Source organism: Passer montanus, unplaced genomic scaffold, assembly GCF_014805655.1.
Source record: "Passer montanus isolate IOZ18808 unplaced genomic scaffold, ASM1480565v1 scaffold1, whole genome shotgun sequence".
In the NCBI taxonomy this organism is placed as follows: Eukaryota; Metazoa; Chordata; class Aves; order Passeriformes; family Passeridae; genus Passer; species Passer montanus.
The window spans coordinates 1036961-1062831 of NW_024356504.1; the positions used below are offsets into that span (position 1 = coordinate 1036961).

At 41.9% G+C, this 25871-nt stretch overlaps 1 protein-coding gene across 1 annotated transcript in view; it reads left to right on the plus strand.

The window, feature by feature from the left end:
* PLCL1 (phospholipase C like 1 (inactive)) overlaps positions 1–25871 on the plus strand; it is a 179586-nt gene that overhangs the window by 131084 nt on the left and 22631 nt on the right. The window contains exons 2-5 of the mRNA XM_039699150.1: positions 7759–10230; positions 12405–12608; positions 22111–22186; positions 25287–25396. Coding sequence (XP_039555084.1) covers positions 7759–10230; positions 12405–12608; positions 22111–22186; positions 25287–25396 — 2862 coding nt within the window. The remainder of the gene's footprint in view (positions 1–7758; positions 10231–12404; positions 12609–22110; positions 22187–25286; positions 25397–25871) is intronic.

Consider the following 25871-nt stretch of genomic DNA (forward strand, 5'->3'; position numbering starts at 1 on the left):
GGATCCCATTTGAAGCATTTCTTCATGATGAGTGTTTCACATTTACTGTTGTATTTGAAAGTTATCATTTATCTTGTGTTTGATCAATTTAATGTCTTCTGAGTTTATTTTTATTGCTGTATCTTCTTAATCAAAATGTCATTCACTACCAAGTCATCTACATTGCAGAAACCATAATACATTAGGGTCTATTACAATGACTTCATGTGTATCAACCAAACTTTTAATATCGTAAAAGCACAGATATCAGGTTAGTCTGACAAGCTCTGTTTTCCATAATGTTGGAAATAGGTAATATTAATAATCTTTTTATTCTTAATCAAATCTTTTTGCAGCTTTTCCATTATTTTGACAGTGAAAATTACCCACTCATAGGTGCAGTGCCAATCAAGTATTTAGAGGTGTAATGAAGGGGAGTACTACTTGGGCATGTTTTTCCTTAGCCAGGTCTTTCTAAATTTATTTGGCTTTTCCTCCTGAGTTGCTACTGGCATTCTCTTAATTTTTGTCTCAGATGCCTTCAAAGGAGGTTCTGTTACAGAAGGAGGATTTGTACAATGGAGTTCTCCTGGGAATGCTGAAGCTGAGATCCCCTTTTTCCACAACTTGCTGCTACTACTTCTGCTTGAAGATGGAAAGTGTCTTTCTGTCTTTCTCAGCTTTATATTCCCTGCAGGATGATGAGTTCAATCCATGTCCAAGGTGCCCTTGCAGACTAAGAAGGATTAGAGCCTGTGAGCAACCCAAGCACTTGAAAAAAACAGAATATTTGGGAGTAGTAGTGGTTGGAGACATTACATCTGATGAGCTGGGTCAGTCCCTTACAAACTATAAGCCTCCTTCCAGCTGGGAGTAGATCTGGCACTTGAAGTGTCCTTAGTGAAGGGGCTTTTTCTTCGGGGAGAATGGAGAGTATCCATGAAAAATTTTCATCAGGGTGGTGTCTTCTGTAGGCTTATATGGAGACATTGTGTGTATGTATTGAAGAGTCATACAGGAATCTGTTCTTCTCTGTAGATGTTACTTAGTGCACAAAGGGAGAGCTACTTGTACTGATGGAAACCAGCTGGATGAAGCTTCAACACGTGTCTTCTGTAGGCTTATATGGAGACGTGTGTGTGTATTGAAGTGTCATACAGGAATCTCTTTCTCTCTGTAGATGTTACTTAGTGCACAAAGGGAGAGCTACTTGTACTGATGGAAACCAGCTGGATGAAGCTTCAACAACAATGGCACAAAGCTTTGGGAAGTGACAGCCTCATTACAGACTCTCATCTTCTTGTGCTCTTGGAAGTTTTTCAACCTTGGCTTCATGGCCCTACTTATAAAAAAGAAGGGAAAAGTAGTAACTTCAGCATGATATCACACCAGAAAACAAACCTTTCTTGCATTGTGTGCTTTTCATTTCAAAAAAACATTTCCAGATGGAGTCTTTATGTGCTGCTGGTTTGTTATTTTGCTCTAATTTGTCATTTAAACAGCAAAGGTAAATCATCTTCAAGGTAAAATTGAATAAATTTGGTAGTGCTAGTCATTTTAAAAAGAAAAGGAAAAAAGCAAGTACACAACAAAGCATTTCTTAAACAGCAAATCATTTTAGTTCAGGTGTTTTCCCTGAAGATCTGCTCCAGACATTCTTTTGTATCTCCTTCCAATCTTACACAACAGTACTTGAAAGTGTTTTTTAGTAATGGAGCAAAAGAGGAAATCAGACAAGCCATTATAGTCTTGCCTCCTCTTGAGCTTCTCCATGGGGACTATTGTCTTCACTCAGTTTTCCTGCCCTTGCAGTGTACCCATTTTGCAGGGTGACTTTTTTCACCAGAAGCTGACCATATTTATTATTATGGGTCTTGGTGAGAGCCCAGTGCCCATACCCAATGTCCTGGTAGTCCTGGGGAGCCTGCTGTAAGTACAGATATTACTCACTGCTCCCCAGGACAGTTTTATTCCTGTGTCTGAGCTCCCTTAGTCCTTGCTCTCTATGAATTATGATAGTGCTGATGTTTCTGTGTGGAGCTTGTGCTTGAGTTAAGCTGTTGGTTAGTGACACCTCATTGGCTTTGCAGACATGCCAGTAGGACTGTTTAGGTATTTGGAGAATTGTTGGCCACTGTGTTCTGAAGCTGTTTCTCATGTATGTGTCCATGTTGTATTTTTGGTCGGCCTTAAGTTTTCTCTTTGCTCCATTATGTGTGTAGCTCAGCTTTTAACAGCACGTGTATTAAATTTTGGATCTGGTCTTTGTTCCCCGTGTGCACAAATCCCTGAATTAGTAGGGAGAGGCTACTGCGGTTGATCTCACAGCAGTAACATCTGCTCTTGCCATCCTCTGAGCTGTGTGTTAGCCCAAGTGTGACTGGCAGCATCCCAGTAGCTGCCTGCACCAGGGATAAGGTGGTTTGGCTGTTCAGCCCCTGTGCACAAGTAGCTGCTTCATGCCATGAGTTGTCAGCCTGGATGAATTTTGAGTAGGCAACCTTTTCTTTGTTGACACGTGAGTTGTCACAGTGGGTATGTACCTGATACTTAGATCCTACAGGCCTTGCCAAGAAAGATTAGAGGGAGTTTGGCTCCTTAATTTGGTGTTATAACAGGGGCTGTGAGGAGAGTTGATAAAATCTGCAGAATGGTCAGTCCAAGGATGGTCAGAGCATGGCTGAGATTTACAGAAGAAAGTTTTGTGTGCTAAGGATAAATACTGGCTTCCAGTGATCATTGCTACCTGTTCTAGTCATGTGCTGGTAGTGTGGGCTCAAGCTTTGATCTACATCCGGTCAAATGGATTGAGCCCTAGATGTGTATGATATCCAGTTGCAGCCCTGGCCCAGGCTTTGACTTTGTGGTTTTTTTGGATGGTTTATATAAATCTTGCCTGCTCTGGCTCACTTCATTCTAGAAAAATTACTGTCATTTGTCAACCTGCTACACAGTGCTTTGAGTGCCATTAGTGACTCACTGACTTCTTTACTTTCTGTCTAAAGGTACATTTTCCACCAAAAGTAAAGCCACAAGTACAGTAAAGCCTTAAGATTTTCAGGGACTGGGATTCTGTCTTTGTGTAACTGAAATGTCTAAAAGTATCCCTCCCAAGATTATCCTGTAGAGTTAATTAGTTTCTCTTAGAAAACAGAAAATCAGGTAATCAGTTGGCCATTTAACTGGGTCATCTGGAGTTTCCAGCTCAGGTAGCTTTTAGGACTATTTATTACAGTCTACTTGTGAGAACAGACTAAGCTGTCTATTACTGATTGCTTAGTGCTAGGTTCAGGAGAAATGTCAAAGATTAGAATCAAAGTGGTGAAAATGTGAATTGTTTTTTTGGGAAATAGCTCTTAATCACACTTTTAAGGAGTTTATCTCTCAGGATTGTTACTGAATTTCTCCCGCTTTTCAGGACGCTGCAGGTCTTTAAGGGTTTTTGGTGTCTTTGGTTATGTGATGGTTTTTGCCTTTCTTATCCTCTTTAGCGGAATCCTGGAGGACTGTCAGCACTTTAGAGAGCCTTCAGATAACTTCATTTCAGACAAATAAAGCTTGACCTTTGTGTGCAGGTTTGCTATCTAGTTCTTATTATTGCCCTTGTTCCTAACTTTAGATGGGCAATTTGTGTCCTACAGTTTTGACAAAGAGGGTGGGATGAGGTGAAGAGCATGTTTACTCATTTTTTTTTTAATCCCACTTATTTTTTTCTGTTAGCTCTTTGATTTAAACAGCAGAAGTTTGAGCAGTCAGAGGTCAGGGTGAATGGGGTGGAGTTTTCCCACAACTGCTGATGACTTAGTGATCCTACTGTTTATGTATCCAGTCCCTCTGACGAGGATGATGTGTTCAACAGGAGAGCTTCTCCTATTTTGGGAGAGTGCTTAGAGTGGTGTTCTGAATCCTTCCTTTAGAATCATTGAGAAAATGTTAGGATGCAGTCAGGCCAGCACAGAGACATCTCCTTGGACCTTAATGATTTCAGAGCAGCAGTGCATATGCTGAAATTGAAGTGCATATTGATGTGGTCTTGTGTTTGATGTCTTGAGGTGTTTTATGTAAAAAGAACTGAAGGAGACCCTAGTTTTGAGTCACTTTGAAAAGTGTCTTGCCTTGGAAACACAAGGTTTCCCGTGTAAGTGGGGATTGCCTTTCTGTACTTGCACATTGCATGCAAACTGATTGTGTTTGTTTCCAGGAAGAGTGCTTTGTAAGGAGCATGGTTGTCGCTGGTAGGAAAGATCTTAGAGTGAAAAATCTATGAGTTAGGTCTTTATTTTCACATTGATGTAGATTTATCTTATTTAGAAAATATCATCCTTTCTTTTTCATCTTTTACTGCCACAATAAATTCAGTTTCATCATTACAAGTGACTGAGGGTAAAGGGCAGTTCTAGGCCAGTTATTGTCCTGTTACCTAGACAAGATCAATTTTGATGACCTTAGCATCTTGGAGAAAGATAGACTTCCCAGTTCCAAGATTCAGGGCTGCATCTAATTGTGCTTGCTTATTGCTTAGGTTAATGAAGAGGAACAAGTGCTGTTGCATGGGTGAACACTGAGGAGAGGTTTTTTTTGTGTTTTGCAGTGGGAATGTTATTGGCAGATGGCACAAGAGAGAAGGTTTCCTATCTATGTATGTAAGATGTTGGCAGCTTTTATTTTGCTGGGTGACTGTACTTGTTCCTGTTCTTAGCATTCAGTAAAATGGAGCAGCAGTTTAGCCACTGGAGACACTGCTGCACAATATTCTTAGCTGGATGTCTTGTTTTGGAAGATCAATATGTTGAAATTGGATTATGGTAGAGAAAGCAATAGCTACACTAAAATTAAAACACAATGTCTGGAGTCACAGTTGAACAAGCGTAAGATCAGTGAGGAGGCACAGGGTACAGAAATAGTCCCCTCCAGGCATTGATGTGAGTGGGGCTCAGTGGTGGGAGGACACTCCTCTGCTCCCCAGAGTGGTCTCTGGGGATCTGGAGGTGTGTGGCCTGGCTAAACCATGGTGTCAGGATCCAGAGTGCCTTGCTCAAGCATTATGTGTGTGGTAATGCAAAGGTGAGTGCCTGGACTGTCAGTCTGAGAAAACAGCATTGGAACTTACAGAAACACCTTTTGACTTTTTGCTAGACTGAAATAATTAACTTTGTGATAATTATGAATGAAAACTTTCACATTATATCTAAAGTAACAGCTCTCACTTTGAAAGAGTGAGTATGCTCTTAGTCTGGAGAGACCAAGAGGGGAATAGCCAATGCAGCAGTAAGCTCAGTTAGCAATTGCAGTTTTGTGGGATTTGTGTGTATTGTACATTAGATGGAGGACATTGTTAGTACGAGTTAAAATAATCCCATCAGTGTCAATAATAATTAAATCTTGTAAATTGTAAGCAATTAGTCTGTGGATTAGGCTTGAATTCTGTTCAGTTGATTGAAAGATGCAGCGTAGTCCTACTCTGATACAAAGTGCTGTTGTACAATTCTGATGCTCCTTACATACCACTAAGTACAAAACCAGAAGTATCCGCCAAAAATAAAAGCAGGTAAAGATGATACAGAGGATAACCTAATCCCCACCAAAATCTCTGAGGGGTTAAGACTAAGTGTTAAAAGGAAATTTTTGTTGTTTGTCCATGAGGTCAATTAGGGGTTTTTTTTCCCAGCTGAATACCTGAAAAATGGCTGATTAATTCCCTGACTTGCTTTGATCAAAAGACATGGGTATCTTGGAACTAAAAATAAATGTCTTTTATTTTTTGCAGAAAATAAGGTATTTACATAACATTTGTGCCTCCCTAGCTAAGACAAAATGACAGACCCGTAGATAAATCAGATAGGCCGCTCTGATGAGATTTCCAGGTCTGGCCCTGAGGAACCTCTGTCAAGGAATTAATCACTGCAGATTCTGAGGCCGTTAATACCTCTTACTATATGAGAAAAATAATCCTAATTAATGATCAATCTTAAATCTAAATACTGCTCCTGTAAACATAAGGAAATAAAAAAGAAGAGGCTCTTCTAAAACCCATGGAGTAATCTGCTACATTCGTTTGTATTCATTAGCATCTACTGCCTGGAGATGTTCATAACCAAAGCCGTGTATTAACACACAGTATGTTAATGCAGGAACAGAATATTTTAGCATAAAACTGTAATTTGAAAAGGAACTGACCTGAGGCACTCACTTCGTTGCCTTTCTTCCTGTTTCTTTCAGACCCATTCTCATAATAAGTACTAAATAAATGGCAAGAGTAATTATTCTTGTCAGTAGAAGTCTCTGTACTTGTATAATGAGAAATCTTTGTCATAAGAAGTTTAGAGGTCTTAATTTTGTTCCCAATAGATCCCATGCTTTTAAATTCAGTAGTTAAGGGCCTGGAGGTTTGGAAATGTTTTGGATGTTATTGAATGAAGTGAGTGAATGACAACAGCAATTTTGTAGAAACATTCATACTGACTAATCTGCTGGAAGTGTCTATACAGACATGCAAATGAAGAGCGGAGAGATCCTTGTGAGCACCAAAACTGGTGCTCTGTGGCTTGGGGAGCACACAAGGACCTGCTGAGACGGTGCAGAGCATCAAAGGACAAGGATGGGTGGATGGAGGGCCCTGCTAGAGCAGGACTTATTCATAGGATCTGCAGAGGAGTATTGCCTGAGCAGGTTGAATGACACAGCAGATCAGCTGCAGCTGAGAGGAACCAGCTGCTGGGGTAGGGAAGGTCCAGGCTGCAGAGGGTTTGGGAGTCAGGGGTTTTGGCATCTCAAAGCAGATCCCCAGGGGCTGTTGGGAAGCTGGTGCCTGGTGCATGTCTGATGTCTGGGCCTGAGGCAGCAGGGTGGAGGGCTGAGTGCTTAGTCCCAGCATCAACATTTCCTTGCTTTGGGGTTCCTTTTCCATTCAAAATTCGGGCAGCTGAGGTCCCTTCAACAACAGAAGGCAGAGAACTAAGGAAGTATTGCTAGTGGCTAGGGAAGTAGGAGGGAAAGCAATTTTAACAAGTCTTTAACAATTAATTTCAGTCTTAAGTAATGTTTTAAAAATATTTTTGGTAGCTGTTGGATAGTTTATATACTAATGGGGTAGATGGTAATCATGCGAGAAAAGAATGATTTATACTTCATAATTATTGTGAGATGTTTTGAATTTATAATATGAAGGGAAAGGTTCAACTTTAGTTGCTGCACTGACATTACAGCTTTGTAGGCAGCTGGGTTTACAAGAAGTAGTTGATACTGAAAAGACAGTCACATGTCTGGCTGAGTATTTTCTCAAGAGGTGTTGGAATATATATTCTAAAGACCAAGGCTTTGGATTTCTTGTCTGGCTGTCCATTTTGCTGCAGTGCTTTGTAGTTGTTGTACACAGAAATGACCAGAATGTTGTACTCAGAAATGACCACAGCTACTTTTCCAAACAAGTGGGGAGACAAGAGAGTGTGATATATCTGCTTTGAAACTGGTCATAACATATACAACTGGATACTGCCTCCTGTAGCAAGTTGCTGAGATCTGGAAGACAGTTTAATAGCTGCAAATGTCACTCATGAAAACTTGCTATCTCTAATGCCACAGTCAATCAAGTTGCTTTATAGCTCAGTATATTTTATAGCTCAGTAGGGAACTGAATCGCAGGAAGGAATAAGATGTTGTGTTTTGAGGTTCAGAAGAACATTAATTACCTTTACATAAATGTACCTTTTGTATTATTTATGCACTTGCAGAATGGGCAAAGAAAACATGCTAATTTTTTAAAATGTAATTATTCCACAGGATCCTTCAAACCAAAAATGTGGAAGAAAGAAAACAGTGTCCTTCAGCAGCATGCCATCAGAGAAGAAAATAAGCAGTGCCAGCGACTGTATCAGCTTTATGCAGGCTGGGTGTGAACTGAAGAAAGTGCGTCCAAATTCCCGGATTTATAACCGTTTTTTTACTCTGGATCCTGACCTGCAGGCTCTTCGCTGGGAGCCTTCCAAGAAGGATCTGGACAAAGCCAAGCTTGATATTTCTGCTATAAAAGAAATCAGACTAGGGAAGAACACAGAGACATTCAGGAATAACGGACTTGCAGATCAGATTTCTGAGGACTGTGCTCTGTCAGTAATTCATGGTGAGAACTATGAGTCCCTTGACTTGGTTGCCAATTCAGCTGATGTGGCCAATATTTGGGTATCAGGACTAAGGTACTTAGTTTCTCGTAGCAAACAACCCCTGGACTTGATGGAAAGCAGCCATAATACCCCACGGTTTGCCTGGTTAAAAGCTGTATTTGAAGCAGCAGATGTTGATGGCAATGGCATAATGTTAGAAGATACAGCTGTGGAGCTAATAAAGAAGCTTAACCCCACCTTAAAGGAATCAAAGATTAGATTAAAATTTAAGGAAATTCAGAAGAGCAAAGAGAAACTGACAACACGAGTAACAAAAGAAGAGTTTTGTGAAGCGTTCAGTGAACTTTGCACAAGACCTGAAGTGTATTTCTTACTTGTGCAGATATCCAAAAACAAAGAGTACCTGGATGCCAATGACCTCATGCTGTTTTTAGAGGCTGAGCAAGGAGTGACCCACATAACAGAAGAAATGTGTCTAGATATTATACGCAGGTATGAGCTTTCTGAAGAAGGGCGGTTGAAAGGTTTTCTTGCAATTGATGGGTTTACTCAATACTTATTGTCCTCAGAATGTGATATTTTTGACCCAGAGCACAAAAAAATAGTCCAAGACATGACACAGCCTTTGTCACATTACTACATCAATGCATCCCACAACACATATCTAATAGAAGACCAGCTCAGAGGGCCGGCTGATATCAATGGTTATGTCAGAGCTCTGAAGATGAGCTGCCGGAGTATTGAGCTGGACGTCTGTGACGGCCCAGATAATGAACCCATTATTTGTAACCGCAACAACATGACGTCGCCGCTTGCCTTTCGAAATGTCATCGAAGTAATAAACAAATTGGCCTTCTTTGCCTCAGAATACCCTCTTATTCTCTGCTTGGGGAACCACTGCTCTGTACAGCAGCAGAAGGTGATGGTGCAACACATGAAAAGAATCTTTGGAAACAAACTGTACACAGAGGCACCTTTATCCTCAGAAGCCTACCTCCCATCACCTGAGAAACTGAAAATGAAGATCATTGTGAAGGGGAAGAAACTGCCCTGTGACCAGGATGTATTAGAAGGAGAGGTCACAGATGAAGATGAAGAGGCTGAAATATCCCGAAGACTGTCAGAGGATTTCTCGAGGGAACCAAAGCTGATCTGGCTCTGCAAGGAGTTGTCTGACTTGGTGTCCCTATGCAAATCTATCCAGTACAAAGACTTTGAGACATCCATGAAATCTCAAAATTATTGGGAAATGTGCTCCTTCAGTGAGGCAGAAGCCAGTCGGATTGCAAATGAATACCCTGAAGATTTTGTTAACTACAACAAAAAGTTTCTGTCCAGGGTATACCCGAGTGCTATGAGGATAGACTCCAGTAACTTAAATCCTCAAGATTTTTGGAACTGTGGTTGCCAGATAGTGGCAATGAACTATCAGACCCCAGGGCCCATGATGGACCTACACACTGGTTGGTTTCTACAGAACGGGGGATGCGGGTATGTTCTCAGACCTTCAGTGATGCGTGACGAAGTGTCTTACTTCAGCGCAAATACCAAGGGTATTGTTCCTGGGGTCTCCCCGCAGGTCCTACATGTCAAAATTATCAGTGGGCAGAATTTTCCAAAGCCCAAGGGTGCGTGTGCAAAAGGGGATGTCATAGACCCCTATGTCTGCATAGAAATACATGGAATTCCTGCAGACTGCACCGAACAAAGAACTAAAACTGTGCAGCAGAACAGTGACAACCCTATTTTTGATGAAAGCTTTGAGTTCCAGATCAATCTACCGGAGCTGGCCATGATCCGCTTTGTTGTTTTGGATGATGACTACATTGGGGATGAGTTCATAGGACAGTACACCATCCCACTGGAGTGCTTACAGCCCGGATACAGGCACATCCCACTGCGCTCTTTTGTTGGTGACATCATGGAGCACGTTACCCTCTTTGTTCACATTGCAATAACCAACCGAAGTGGAGGCGGGAAGGCACAGAAGCGTAGCCTCTCAGTGAGGATAGGGAAGAAAGCAAGGGAGTACACCATGCTGAGGAACACTGGTCTCAAGATTATTGATGACATCTTTAAGCTGGCAGTGCACCCATTGCGGGAGGCTACTGACATGAGAGAAAATATGCAGGTATGAGACTTCCATTGTATGTGTTGGTGTGTCCTGAATGTGAAAGTCTTGGTGTGAGCTGCTGCTAGGGCAGGCTTGCTGAAACTGGTGGAAGCTGGTGAAACTTCAGACCCACAGCTCTTGTCAGCCTTTAAATGGACATTGGCAGGCTGATAGCTACGGGTGCTAACTAACAAGCAAATGTAAGATTAGGCAGAAATGCTTTAAAAATCAGCATGCCCTCTCCAAACATGTTTTACTGGTTAATTTTGTTTTCCTGAGAAAGCAGAATTGAGGGTACATTTGTGTCCTTTGCCTCTGGTCCCAAATACTACATTTCCTCATTGGTTTTAAAAAACATCAACAAGCTTTTGTTTTGCTAATTGAGTGAGAGTTATACTCTTAATTTTCTTTGGTGGAATATAAGAAGCAGTCAGTGAATATGTCATTAAGGTCTTGTGTACACCAAAGAAACCCACTGTGCAAAGAGCAGCATGTTTTCCTGAGTGTGTGTTGCCACTGTTTGCCCCAGGGCTGCAGATGTTCAACATAGGCAGTGATTGCCACTTGGATTGCAGTTTCCTCCCTGCTGAATAGCTGTTTTGTCTTGGCTGGTTGAGGGCTGGCACAGACACCAGTGCCGTGTCCTGGCTCAGAGGGTCCCCTGGCACTCTGTCCATGCTGCTGCATGCAGCAGAGCCCGCTGTGGCCAGCAGCATCAGGGCCCAGGTGCACAGCACTGTCTAATGTGCTTGGGTTGGACCTTGTGGTTGGCAGGATGTGAAGTGGCAGCAAAGCCAAACAACAATGTCCCCAGTGCTCTCTGCTGTGATGGGAGCGACTGAGGGTTGATTAAAGGACAACTCAACTCTGAGCTTCAGGCACTGCCTAGAAACAAAACTGAGTTGCATTAAACAATGAGTTTTCCATAATAAATAGCTGGAATCAGCTGTAGCTATCTCCTTGGTAAAGATACAGAAACAGTTCATTTTTTTTCTCTTGAGAACAGGAGAAAAACATGTAGCACTTCACTGACCCCATTCTTCTGGATGGAGTCTAAAGCAAATGAAATGTTGACAGCTGGAAAAGTTTACAAAATGACATAAGCTTTAAATCACTCCCAAAGGAATTGTCTCAGCATATTTTTAAGAATGGGAAACTCTTCTCAGCCTTTCCTTTCCTTCAGGCCTTGAAAGTAACTAGTTTGAACTGCTGACTCCACCTTCTGTCTAGGTCAGGCACTATATGTGAACTATATAAATGAAAATTCTCTAAATTTGACTCAGAAACAGTATTAATGTACCTTCCAAGCAAAAGTTCAGTAAAAGATCATGTTCTGGAGAATGCTGTGTCAAGACACAGTTTTGGATTTAACTGCATGCTGTCATATTTAATTAATGAGAAAAACATAGCCAGGCATTGTTTGATTATTGGGGTTTTTTTCAGCAAGTTGTGGGAGGAACATTTGCAAGGTATGGGTTGTTATGATATCTTACTTGGCTATTGTGCATCTTGGTCACTTCTTGTACAACTCAAGAAGGTAAATGATGGGTGCATGTCAGCTGTGTATCCTCTGACCTGATAAATAAATAAATCCTGGCGTGTCATTTTCGTTTGACCTGTATATCTGGTATTGATTTTCTTACATGTGACCTATGAAGGGGAAAGAGTGTGTTTCTTTATGATGTGATAATGTAAGGCTGAAAACAAAGTGAGTTTTTCCTGCTTGCCTTTCCCATGGGAAATACAAGATCAGTCAAACTTGTTCTTGCTGGAGGATGATAATGGTGGGAGAACAAAGTGATTACAGCATCAAAAGCAATTGGAGTCTAAGCAGTTGGGAAGAGAAATAGCATTTTAGGCTGATGGTTTAATATGCTGGGGACCAGAACTTGTCCCTGTTAGGGCTGGATTTGCAAGGCAAAGTAGCTGATGAGCTGGCTGTTGGGATGCCTGAGCCTGGGAGAAAGCTGGAGCTGGTGGTAGGCTTTGGGACAGAGAGTGGGACTGGCAGGGAATCCCTGTGTGAGATGGAATCCCATGGTCTGTGGAGGGGCAGGGGATGCTGAACAGCAGGATAGCACTGCCTCCCATCAGAGGAGAGAAGAAGAAAGGGCTGTCAAGGTGATGGCAGGTGGGGGGGGACTGAGTGGTGAGTGGCTGCCCATGCTGAAGTGTTTGTGTCCCTTGCCCAGAACGCCATGGTGTCGGTGAAGGAGCTGTGCGGGCTGCCGCCCATCGCCAGCCTCAAGCAGTGCATCCTGACCCTGTCCTCGCGCCTCGTCAGCAGCGACAACGCGCCCTCGGTGGCCCTCTGCATGAAGGACACCTTTCCTTACCTGGAACCTCTGGGGACCGTGCCCGATGTGCAGAAAAAGGTCCTGGCAGCGTATGACCTGGTAAGCACTGCTGCCTCTGCCTTTCCCCACTGTTGTGGACAGGGCAGGCTGTGCCCGCTGGCTTTCACACACCCAAATGTTCCAGTGAAACAAACAAGGCTCTTCAAATGACTCGGGCTCTGCAAGATGGCCTTCAATCACCACAATGCCACACTGGGCTTTTTGTTATTGTTTCCTTTTTTAAACACGGTTGTGGCTAGCACAGGTTGGTGTTTGAAGAGGACTTTGTTTACAAAACTAGCGGCAATTCAGCCTGTACTGGCACTGGTAGTCCTTGTCCTTGGGAAGCAGCAAGATTTGTGTGCTGCCCTTCTCTGGCCTCCTCGCAGCAGAGAACAAGGCCAGTAGACAGGGAGCTGCAGCATGGGAGTTCCCAGGCAAAGCTGAGCCCTCCCTTTCCCTACCCTTTGCAGCAGCACTGTTAAGTACTGCCCCTGTCCCTGTCAGATGAAGTCAGTGTTGCCCTTGTTGGAAGGGAATGTTAAAATGTCCGTTTTCCTGCACAGGCAAGGAGAGGTCAGTATGGTACAGGAATGCTTACACAAATGTAGAGACACGAGCTGGAATCGTTCCAGATGAGTGCTGCTGCTCGTTGTATGACATATGTCACTGCTGCGGGTGACTGAGCAACAGCTGTGCGTGACTTCCAGCAGCAGAAGTTGCTGTCACACTGTGCCTCTTGGGCCGTGGGGTGCCCCGCTGCTTCCCAACCTTTTTGGCAGTCTGCAGCAACCGATAGCAAGATGCACAGTTCAGCCGAGCCTGACTGGAACAGTGCACTGTGGCAGCCAGGCTGGATCACCACTCATGTTCAGGGGACAGCAGTTTTTTCTGCAGCTTGCATTCGTAAGGAATAAAATGATGAATAATGCTGGGAGTATCAAATTGCTTCCAGAGACCCTGATGTGTTGCAACGAGTGGTCGCAGCTTTGACCAGTTATTCATTGTGCCAAATGCCCATCTCCTTACCATCTCATATTTTGCCTTTATAACACACTTTTCAACGGAAAATCCACTTGCGGGGTGGGAGAAGACACTGATGTTGATTAAAACAGAAATACTAAAAGTACTCTTAAATAACCCCTGGGTTACTTCCAGAATAGTTTCTAGTACTTGGAAGTGATTAAGTAATGGTAATAAAATGCCAGATGTAACAATACCAGAACAAGGATTTGCAAATCCAGTTGATTCCCTTATTTTAGATGGAATCTTTTGGGGTAGATTTGCTACATGGTCTCATGTCTTTGTGAAAGAGCAAATACCACATAAATAAGAGATTTTTCTGTCTTTGGAGGCCTGCTTAATGGAGTTTTACCAAAATGAACGTGTCATCTCTTATCTTTGTAATTATATACTGAAGAGTACACTTGGGACTTTTCAAGGCCTCCTTGTACTTTGGAAACAGTTTTTCAATTTAAATAGGTGAAAGGCCTCTTTTGGATCTAGACAGAAACACTTGTATAACTGTTTTAAATAATGGTTGTTCTCACATTTGTCTCCAATGGGGGGAAATGTAACTTGAATGTCAAGAGAGCATGCAAACAGTTCAAAACCAGAGAGAGAGAGGAGGGAGTTGTGCCTTGCCTACGCAAGGATTGATTTGAGATATAATTTTGTTAAGGAGAGCATGATACTTTTATTTTTACCTACTTTGGCTGTGACTGCCTCTTACTTTTTTAAAACTATTCGCTTCTGAAAAAGAAAGCTGGATTTAATAAGTGGGTTTGCTACATTTTGGATGCTTGCCTTTTGAGACAATGCCAAGAGCAGAATATTGAAAACTATTTAGCCTTTTCTGTGTTTGAATAAATGAACTGTCTCTATCAATCTTAATATTTGAAATCACAGTGTGGGAAGGGGTTTGCATTTTCAATGTTGATAAGGGGCTTCTCCTTGCTATGTAATGACTTCATATAATCCAGTGTATATTTCTTTTTAATATTTTTGGTGCAAATGAGAACACAAGGAGATGTTGGTGGAAAGCAATATAAAATATTTTAGCTTATTTATTAATTTTAATTCAAGATATGCTACAGTTCAGCCTTTTATATTGTTGATAAATATGGCTTCAAGGAACTGGGTCCACAAGTGCTTGCTGCATGTCTCTTCACTTCAAAGCGCTTTCCAAATGAAAAGGCCTAATAGCATTTTTAAATGCATAAAATAAAATCTGTTTATATTGGCTTGTCTCTTGTATGAACAGGCCATACTTCTTAGTTCCTTTTACAGTAAAATGGAAAAAAGTTTGACCTTAAATCTCATAGTGTGACTGCAGATCTGCCTCACTCACTGGACCCCACAGTACAGGGAGCTTGAATGCTGGGCAAACACTTCCTCACCACCTCTGAAAAACTACATGTGCCACATTCTTTGAAAAACCTGCTTCAAAAATAATTTCTGATAAAAACAGCCCTAATGTGTTAGAATTTTTCCCCCTTACAGGAAGTTGCGAACTGAATATACCTTTTTATTTTACCATGGAAAGTATAGCCTCTGCCTGTGTGCTTGATGGGGCATGCACAGGGCTGAGGGTCCGGGGAAATGGAGGTGCAAGTGCTCAGAAACCTGCCACAATGATCTGGAAAACAATTAACTGTCTGTTCCCTCCTGCTCAGCCTTTGTCAGCTGTGAGATAGACAAAGACCCATTTGTGCAGTTTGTTTGTTTTTTCCTGGGCAATTAATTTTACCATTGTGCTCTGCATTAAATATTTTCTTTTGAGAGAGACCTTATTAGAATAAAATTTCATGTGCTGTGTTTAAGGAACCAGAACAGTTTTTCAGGACTGCGTTTCCCTCGTTTTCTGGTGGCATTGCAGTGGTTTAGTGGAGCTGTACTGTTGGCCATGTCTCATGTAGGAAGAGGCTTCATTGATAATACTGGGTTGTATAGAAGTTTCTGCAGAGGAGGGGAGGGAATAGGATTTGCCAAAATCAAGAAAATAAGGTGGTCTGTTGACAGGACACAGCCATTTTGAAAAGTGTGTCAATGATCAGAAATACAGTGTAGAATGGCTAATTTCAATTTACAGCTTTAGTTGATTCCATACATAGAGCATGCTGAATGGATTCTGGTCATGCTGTCATTGCTTCCCACGCACACATCCTAAGATGATGTACTCTGCCACTTTTAGAGTTGTTCTTCAGAGCTATCCTTTCCCAAGGGAAGGGCTCTCACTCTGCCTCTCTACCTGTGTGCTCCCCCTTGTCAGTGGTTGTTCAGGTGGGCAGCATGTGCAGTGTGCCTCACAACCTGTCAAATTAATGCTGGTGTTCTTTGATCACACCTAGAAAGGAGTTACTCCATGTGAAGAGAAGGGATGGGGCCCAGCTGGACCTGACAGATGGTTGAATTATTCATTGCAAACTGTTACCCTGTGAAGTTAGGATTTTTTTTGGTCAAGAATTGTTTGGAAACAGATTGTGGTTACTATGTCTGCACGATATATTCATGTGCTGATGCAAGCATGCATGAACTCAGGGACACTTGTGCACTTTGCATTTCAGTTATTGGTTAAGCATTATTTTCCTCCAAGATCAAATTATTGAATAATTTGAAAATCAGAAGTGATAAACAAGTGATAATAAATGTTCTTGGTTTTGCCCAATCTCCTGGGTCATGTGCATACAGAAATTTTGCTAAGGAAAATTAGGTGTCCAGGTTATCTTTATGTGTTTTCAAATCGTAAATAACTATTTGAAAGAAGTGTAAAAAATATTGAGCAATTAAGGACAGGGTAGCTGCAAGTAATGCTAAGAACCTCTTAATTAAGAACATCTTGGCCGACATGGAGCTGGATTGGGGATTTTTGAGAGGACAAGGAGCATCCATGAGGTTGCTGGGAAATAAGAAGAGGTATTTTAATGGCAGTGGTTTTGTTGGCATGGGTATCAATCCATGCATGCTAGCAGAGGTCTGCTGAAGTGTTTGTCTGCTGTTCTTTCATATTCAGTCATTTTGGGTTTGTATTGGTGCAGGCATGACGACATTCCCAAGAAGAAAGTCCTTTTTCCCAGCTATTATGTAAATGCAAAATGACTAAGTAGATTTTTGTGAGCTTTTTCACTGAAGTTCATACCTCAGCTGGGATATAGTCATCCCCAGAGGAGCATTTTTCACAATTCTCTAAGCAGCTGAAGACAGGGGATATTGCAGAGCAGAGCAACCACTGCCAAAGAAGTGTCATAACGCACTGACGTCAAACACAGTCCAGCACATGGACATCGTCTTGAATTTGTATTTGTTTTAAAGAATTTTCCATCCAAAATTGGACAGAGACTGAGAAAGTTAGTTTCTTTTTCTACTTATTAAGGAAAGTCCTGTTTCTTTCTGTGCTTCCTACAATTCTCTCACCCACAGCTCTCAAAGTTTCTCGCTCTGATTGCCCGTGTCCATTAGTCACTTCTAAAACAGAACCAGAAAAGAGTCAAATCAGAACTCCCCTTGGAGAAGGAAGTTCCAGTTGGATACTTCAGTTACGCTGTTTTAGCATAAACATATTGAAAACTGACCTCTCTCATTTCCTCCATTACTCCTTTTGTTCTGTAGAGGACTGGTCTTCATGCACAGATCACATCCTGCAACAATGATTTCATATTTTCCCAGAAATATTTCTAACTGAAAACATAAAGTTGGAATTTAAGGTGAATTTTATGCGGTTTCGTCTCCAGTTTGTATCCATAAGGTATTTCAGATGTTTCCAGCTCACGTGACCATCCTTAATAGCTGTTTTTCATGCTGGGTTGTTGCAGGAAAAGACTCTGATACTGAAATCTAGCTTGAGCTATATTGGGACAAAGAGACAAGGTGAGGGACAGAATGGTGGCCAGCAGCATTCTTTCTATGTCCTGGCACTGCATACCCATCTTTCTTTTCTTGCAAAACTTGCTGACACACAGCTGATGGCTTGGTTGCTTTTTGTCCCAGACGTGTACAAGAAATACTCAACACTAAAAGGAATTCTCTTCAAATTTTCATGAGCTCAGTTTTCTCTTCAGCTATTTCGTGAATTGGTTGTGGTTTTGAAACCTCTTTTAGTTTTGATTGTTGGTGGGTTTGGTTTGTTTTTGACGGGTTTTTTGTGGTTTTGTTTTGTATCCAGGCAAAACTCTTCATTGTCAATGAAAGGCATAGAAAATGGGGACAATGGCCATGAGGAGACACCTAAGAGAAAACTTCCTTTTAGTCTGAAGTTCAGTCAATTTCTGTTTTAAACTTTGGAATATATATGAAAGGTTTCCTTGAACTGTCCATTTTATCTCATTTATCTTTCCAGCAGGAGCAGTACTTTAATTTGCCACCAGGAGCTTTTCCTCTCTTTTTTTTGTCTTCTTTTGGTGAGACTGCTGTGTTAATTTCCTCTCTCCTTTTCAATTTATAGAATAATTCACAATGAAAAGAAGAAATTGGTCTGTAGCACAAGAGTTCATTAAAGTAAAAAGAACATTCTTTTGTTCAGTTTGTACTGATCCTGTGATTAAACTGCCCTTAGTACAGGCAGTAAATAACCCTGTTAATTTCATGTGAGTAATATGATGCCCTCAGTATTAAGATATTTTAAATTTCACTTAAAATGTATTTAGTTTAACAGAAGTGACAAAGTAAAGCATTGTTCTTTGTGTGAAGCACTGGGATTTTAAATTTGATATTCCATGCTATTCTCAGACAGTGGAGTGAGACAGGTCAGTTATGTTTTCAGCCCTTGGTCTGTTTCACTTCCTGGGTCTCATATACCGGATGAGGAGAGAACTCCTGGGTTTGTGCCAGCTCCTGCTTCCTGTGCTTTTTTGTGAGAATCCACCATAAGTGTTACAGAGAGCTTCAAGTGGGTTGAGATTAATCAAGTTTATACTTCTTCTCTATACCAGAATCAGGTTTTATGTGCTTTCATTCTTTTTTTTTTGTCTGATTTCCTCCTCAACCTTCCAGTTATGTTAAACACATCGATCAGTAAAGTTTATCACCTTTCTGACATGGAAAATGCAAGTTATCCCAAAAAATCCTGCCAGCTTCAGCAGTTGATAAAAATTTCCTCCCTCCAAGTGGACCCAGATACCAACGAACATCCATCCTCTAAAAGTTGCTTTTCAGTAAATGTCACTTGGATGGTAATCCCTTGAAGCTCAGCATTCAGGAGTTAACACACTCTGGTGGAGCACAGGAGTCCTGAGGGAGTAGGACATCTCTTGCTCTGTGAGAGTCACTCATGGAAGCGAGCTGCCGTTTGGGATCTGACATTAAACAACATCCTGATGGGCTCCAGCCAGATGGCTGGGACTACACAGCTGCCTGGAGGGCTGCTCAGAGGAAAGAAGCAAGGAAATTCATGCTGAAACATGAGAAATCTCACTGTTCAGTTTTGAGATAGGTTGGTGGGTTTCAATATATTACTGGCAAAAGTGGCCTTGAAAATCTCAGCCGGTCCTGTATGAGGTTACCTTCCCAGCAGAAAATCTCACGGCCTTCCATGTTGTGTTTTTAGTGCTTCTGGTTCTTGTCACTTCTAGAAGAAGTAGGTGACATCCTATCAGATGTGATAGCAGCTGGAAAAGCAGGAAATTACTCAGACTTTGATATCATGGGCTCATTTCAAAACTAGAGACAGAAGAGAAAAAGTGTATCTAGATGCCATGACCCTATGCTGTGACTTTATTCTTGGATAGCAGTTCTTGCCTGTTATACTCTTGTCTGTTTGAATCAGTCTGTTCTTCCAAGTGAACACCCAGGCTTTGTCCTTGCCCTATCTTGTTGTTCCCATCTTTTACAGCAGCATTAGGAAGGAGGACCTCATGCCCTCTGAAACTGTACATGCAGCTCTTGCTGGGGGCAGAGTCTGGCCTGTCATGTAGGGATATGGGGTCCTGCACGTTGTTTTATCAGAGATGGTAAAGGTGCCATAGGCCAGGCAAAATCTTACCTCGTAACTGGCTTGGGTCCCATGATTTCTACCTAGTGCATTATTTCCTAAAGAATGTGAGAGGGAGGATTCCAGGTGATGAACTGAGGTTGTCCTTTAACCCTAGTTACTGAGCTGAGGAACGCTGAAACCACTTTCAGGATTTGTTGTGGGACAAAAGCTGCTTATTTTTGTCAAGATTACTGCAGGTAGGAAGATAGGAACAGGTTAAATTCTGCTACATGATCTGTTTTTAATTGTTTGTTCTTGCTGAGCTGAAAGTAGTGAGACTTTGATGTTAGCATCAAAGGAGTAGAGGGTTGCTCTACCTACTCTGCAGTAAGGGAAAATTGACATCCTAGTGCTACTTTGCTCTTAAAAAATGAATATAATACCTTCATGTCTGAGAATCCTTAAACAGGCATGCCAGAAACTCCTGGGAATAGGCCCAGTAGTTGCACGATTCTTGAGCCTGCTTTTTTTGTGTGTGGTGGTATAATTTCCTGTGGCTCTATATATATATGCATGTGTGTATATAAAAACCTCACAAGTCACATTCTGCTTGAGGGATCTGAGCACAGGAGAGTCTGACACAAGGGATGTCCTGTACCAGCTTGGCTGCAGCTGACCTCACAGGGCAAACCTTGCTGTGGGGTAGAAACACAGACACAGACCCAGTGGGGACCCAAGCCCAGGGTGATGGCTGCATGGGGTGCAGGAGCCATGGGAGGTGCTGGGATCTCCTGGCTGGACTGGGCAGTGCAGGTACTGCCTCACAGACCCCAGCTCTGTGTGTGCAAGAGCAAAGAGCACGTTTGGCCTCTGGCTGCCTCTCCAGTGACTTCCAGGATTTTTGGGACTCCTACTGAGTTCACTGCGCAGACCAGCCTTTGGGATTTGTAGCTGTCAGCTGAATGGCTCCTTCAGCGCAAAAGGAGAATGTGCTGTGTTACAGAAAATCCAGAGATTGGGTAAAAATTGTAATTTCTTTCTAGATGACAAGTGAAAATATCAAAGAGCGAAAAAATCAATGTGGTGCATGAACAAGTAAGTAATAAGAATGAAAGGCAAAGGACACTATTGAAAGTAATTTAAATCTCAGGCATATCCACTGGGCATGTTCTGTTAAAAAACAATTTTGCACTCTCTAGGTATATCAGGCTTTTTTTCACTCTGCCTGTGAAGCTGATAATGGGTTTTGTTTTCTATGTGTTGTTTTTTATATCAAAGGAAAGGCATAGGTATTTTTGTTAAATACAGCCTTAGTACATTTAATTAGAAATAAAGATGAGATGAGCAGCAAAATTTGGATCTAAATTCCTCCAGAATTTGGAAGTTTGAGTGTGACAAGTGGAAGCGTCTCTCATTCTTTGTGTCTAATTAAAACAGTAAGATGTGCTAATTTGCAAGTGTTAATTTATTACTGTTATGCTGTCTTCTACTAAAATCATTGAAACCTACTACTTGGGTTTTCATATTTAGTGTATTTGAAAGCAGGGAGGCTTTTAGCAGTTGCAGCATTTTGGCAAAGCTTTCAGGTGGTGATTTTTCTAATTTCAGGGTGTAACATCAGGCAGTCACTCTTCAGTTTGCTTCATTTCTAATTGAAATGCACTGCTCTCATGTTTGGGTTTGATTGAGGTTTGTGGTGGACATCCCACAACAGTGAGGTTATTCTCAGGCACAGTTTGTTAAACAGCATGTTCTTGCCTTCCATACCAGATGTATGTACCATCTTTTGTAATTCACCAAACAGAACAATGGGACAATATTCTTGTTTGCCTGGGCTTCTGAGAGGTTTTCGAGGCTTGCTCCCATCAAAGGAGAAGAGTATTTGCATGTAGGGAGGCTCAGGAAACTCCTCAGGTAATGGACCCTTCATTTGTTTGCTGTTAATGGGCTATTTTAAGAAGATGTGTAAGTAGGGAAGTCTCTTGAAACTGGTGAGTAGGCTTGTTGAAACTGCTGCTTTTGGTTTGTTTGCTTTTAGGTGGATTTTTTGGGGTTTTTTGATTTTTTGTGTTGTCTTTTCTGTTAAACTTCAGAAGGATAGGATTTGGATCTCCATTTCTCAGAGGAGAAACTTAAGAACTGCTATTGGTATCTGAATTTCTGCATAGAATAAAATCCAGCACAAGGCTTAAATACCTCTGGAAATCACCTCTATTCATGATTTGGTAAAATACCTTTGGAAATCAGCTCTATTCATGACTTGGTAACATTTTTAATAAGCACCTATGTCGAGGACTATACTTACTTCCCCTTTTAAGAAAATACCAGTTAGAAAGCGTTTAGTTGAACACAGAATGAAGTTTGTCTGCTAAATGTTTTCTTCTGAAATCACTTGTGTTTCCTTCATATTGTTTGCAGTGGTGTCTCACGATGTAAAACAACTGTCCATTAACTTTTGGAACAAAACGTTTTCAGAGCAACTGATACTTAGCATGATAGAGATCTGGGAGGCCCCCATAGGAAGGAAGGATCCAATATTTATCATATCACTCTCAGAGCAAGCCTCCTTTCCAGTTTCAGCCTTTGTACTTTCTGTGTGTTAGATGTTGCAGGAAACTCTAGTAATGCTGGTTTTTTTCTACTTTTTTTTGACAGATGATTCAAGAGAGCAGGGTTCTTATTGAGACTGCAGACACCACTCATGACAAGATTGTTCAGTGCCAGAAAGCAGGTAATCCATTTATAGTGAGCAGTTCTGGGTGGAAGATGGGAAAATAATGTGCTATCATTTACTTACAGTTTGTGACTAATATAGCATTTTTCACCTGGATGTAAGTGAGCATTTTGGTCTTTCTCTAGCATTCTCTACCCTCCTGAAGGCTCATCTTCCAATAGCAATGCAGGTGTTAGATCAGACAAAAATGCTCAGCTTTCACCTTAGAAGCTATTTCTCCATCTGCTCTATAGCTCTGAACTGTCTGACAGCATTTAAATTAGTCAAATGAACCAAAAAGGTGGGGGTGAGAAAGGATGGTGCCTTTACTGAGTGCATTCTCTAGCTCAGTTTTTCCTGTGAGCACAGAGCAGGCAAGAGGTTTATATAACCACAGGACCACAACAATTATAAATACTATTGTTTCTGATAGGCATTTTTGGATTTGGCAAGTGATGCAGGCTACAGCCATTTCCTTGTATTAAATGTAAATAATGAATGAAACTGCTGTCTTGTAGTTAATGCTTTAATTCATCTTTTTAATTAGGAGAAACTGGAAGCTGTTTCAACAGTAGCCTTTAACTGATTTCATGTGGTGCAGGAGCAGGATGGAGCCTGGTCTCTGCTCTTTAGCCATGCTGGCATTGTGGTAGCAAAGGGACGAGAGGCAAGTGGCCATGTCTGGCTGGAGGTTGTGGGCCTCACTGTGACATGCCTTGGGTTCTGTGCATCTGCATAAGCAGATAAAATAAAATTCCTCTGCCCAAAGCCTTCGTTGTGTGCAGAGGGTTAAGGAAAGGGACAGTAACAGGGAAATGCAGCACCAGGAGCGTCTCTACAAGGTAAAATTTAAGAGCAATACTTGGCACTAAAGTGCTAAGCCACCAGCATCAGCCACCTTTCTGCTCAGCTTGATCTGTGCAGAGAGAAGAACCCATGACATTTGCCTGGGCTCTGGAGTCTTTGTGAGCAGGAGATATGTATGGAAAATACCAGCAGTGCAGTACTGTGCCACCACACTGATCTCCAGAGTTTCATGCAGTTCTCCTCTCCTTCCTTCCCCCTAGGGGGAAAAAAAATCACTTGTGTTCAGTTTGCTGCTGCATCTTCTTGTGTTTTCATTTTTGTTTGCTTTATTAGCCTTAAAATGTCTGATTGAGAAGGCAACTGGAGAGATAAGAAGTGCTTCTCTGAAGCCATGGGATTTAAAGAGAGGAAAGGACTAAGAGATATCCCTCCCCATGCTCATTTGCCAATTAGTTTGTTGCAAATGTTACCCAGCAAATTTTTATCTAACACTTTAAATGTGGCGAGATGAAGCACTCAAAATTAAGAGGTGTCAGAGGTATAATTGCCTGTGACAGTGTCCTTTACCTCACCTCAGTGCTGTTTCCTTTGAACATGTGCTCCACCAGCCCTCTGCTTCATAGCCTGTTTTGGAGTGGGTTCCATGTGCCTCAGGGTCCTGCTGGCTCTCCCAGACTGGTTCTTGTGTGACTGGTTTTTTATTGTTGTTTTTTTTAAATGTGCAGGCTCAGCCCAATGCACAGTGGTAGCAGCAGCCTGGAAGGCTGACCCCACTGAAAGCTTTTGCTGGTGTTGCTACCTGCAGCTTAACATATGTTTGTGGCTCCCTCTTTCTGGGGCAGTGCTGTATCCAAGTTACAGATGGAGAAGTGAGGTCCAGAGGGAAGAATAACTGAAAGGATGCTGCATGAAGGCAGGACTGTCCACGCAGAGCTAAGATCCATTAGCCTTCTTATGTTTTCCCAGGATAAAGCAAGTAATTTGAAGATTTTCTTGTACTAATTGAAGTGAAATGATTTGTAAATCAGTTGGCATGAAGCACACCTGAAAGGAAATCTTGCTTGGGGTGCAGTTATTTATACAGTTTTCCAAAGGATGTACTGGAGGAATTCTGTTAGCCTTGACAAGAAAAGCCTGTGAATGGGCAAAGTTTTAAAATATAAACAACAGAGAAATCTTGCATTGTGTGGGGTTGAACATCCTCAGTGTTATTGAGCTCCTGGAATCGGTGCATGGGAAGGAAAACCAATGTTAGTCTTCCAGGAGTGCTTGGGGCAAGCTGTGCTGGGTGCAAGCCTGCCTTGGACTGTCCTTCAGCCACCTGCCAAGCTGCCTCTGCATCTACACTGTACAGGTGTTCTCTCCATTGGCATTTCTTTGATGTCATTTCAACGAAGCTCAAATTCGTGAGTGACATTTATCCTAAAGGGTTAAGGGAGGGAGAGCTATGAAACAACTGGAGATGGAGCTTGGTTTGTTCAGCCAGGATAGGCTTCATATGCTTTGGAGTTTAGTGCCAGTTTGGCCTTTGTAAGGTGCAAATTAAGGGAACACAAGCAGCTCTTTTCCATTTTGTCTCTCAATCCACACTAGACTAAGAAATGGTTGCATACACTGTGCAGATCTTGTGAAATTGGTGGTCTAATTGGATACCTTAAGATTTTTAATCTCAGATTTCCCAAATTTTTGTATCCAGCAACAGATCTGCAGACATTTGCCACAGAAACTAGCAATGAAGTGCAACAGGGCTTTGGTTGGAAGTCTCAGTTCTCCATGCTGCAGGAGTCACAATCCTGTGATTAGAGTTATGTGCTTCTGATGTGATTTATCACTGCGGAGTACAAGGGCTTTTCTGTATGACTGATTAAGATTAATGAGGAGATGTGCATTGGAGCCTGCATTGGCTGTGCTGAACAGGTATCCTCCACATGTGTCAGACAGCCTTCCAAGGTGCAAAGTCATCAGCTCAAGGAGAGTGACAAGCAATTGCCTTTTGTCGCAGTATTGGCAGCAGTGCAGGCTGCAGGCAGAAGTGCTGGAGGAGTGTCTGTGCAGGGACCAGTGCTTGTGTAGAACCCCAGCACTGGTAAGGAGAGCCACAAACCAAGTGGAAGCACAGCCCCAAAACTGTACATGCTACTTTTATCCTGGAAAATGTTCTCCCAGGATGGAGTAATAAAAAGAAAAGGAAGGGGGGAAAGCACAGAAGGAGGTTGTAGGAAGTCCCAGCTGCAAGACTGAAAATGCTCACTCAACATTTTTATGGGAAAATCAGTTGTGTTTTGAGTGATGTGGCAATCTGTGTTTTTAGGAATGGAATTCCATGAAGAGCTTCATAACCTTGGGACAAAAGAAGGTTTGAAAGGAAGAAAATTAAGCAAAGCCATTGAGAGTTTTGCATGGAATATCACAGTGCTGAAGGTAAGCACAGAAAGTACCACCTCCTGTCTCATATTAACTTTATAAGTAAACTTTGCTCTTTTAGCTTCTCTGTTTGAACATCTCACTAATTCTGAAGACACAGAATTAGTGAGATGTTCTTTTTTTAATGGGATGTATCAATTACCCCCACTTGTTGATATTTATCAAATATATGAATTACACCTCTGATTTGGAAGCTGTGAAGGGAATTTATCTAAGCCTTGAACAGGAGAGGAAAGTTTGCTTATGGTTTGTATCATCAGGGACTTGGGTTTGGTTGTCTGTTCTGCCCCATGCACCCTGAAAGTGACCTGTTTGAGATCACTGTGTGTCAAATACTTCTTCTGTAAAATGAGAAGTGGAGCATCTCTTTGGGAAGGGACAGGGGGCTGGAGGGGCTGTCAATAAAAAACATGAGGAATATTTTAGATCCTACAGGATTATGTTTCCAAAGTGCAGTGCTGTCCAAATAGCC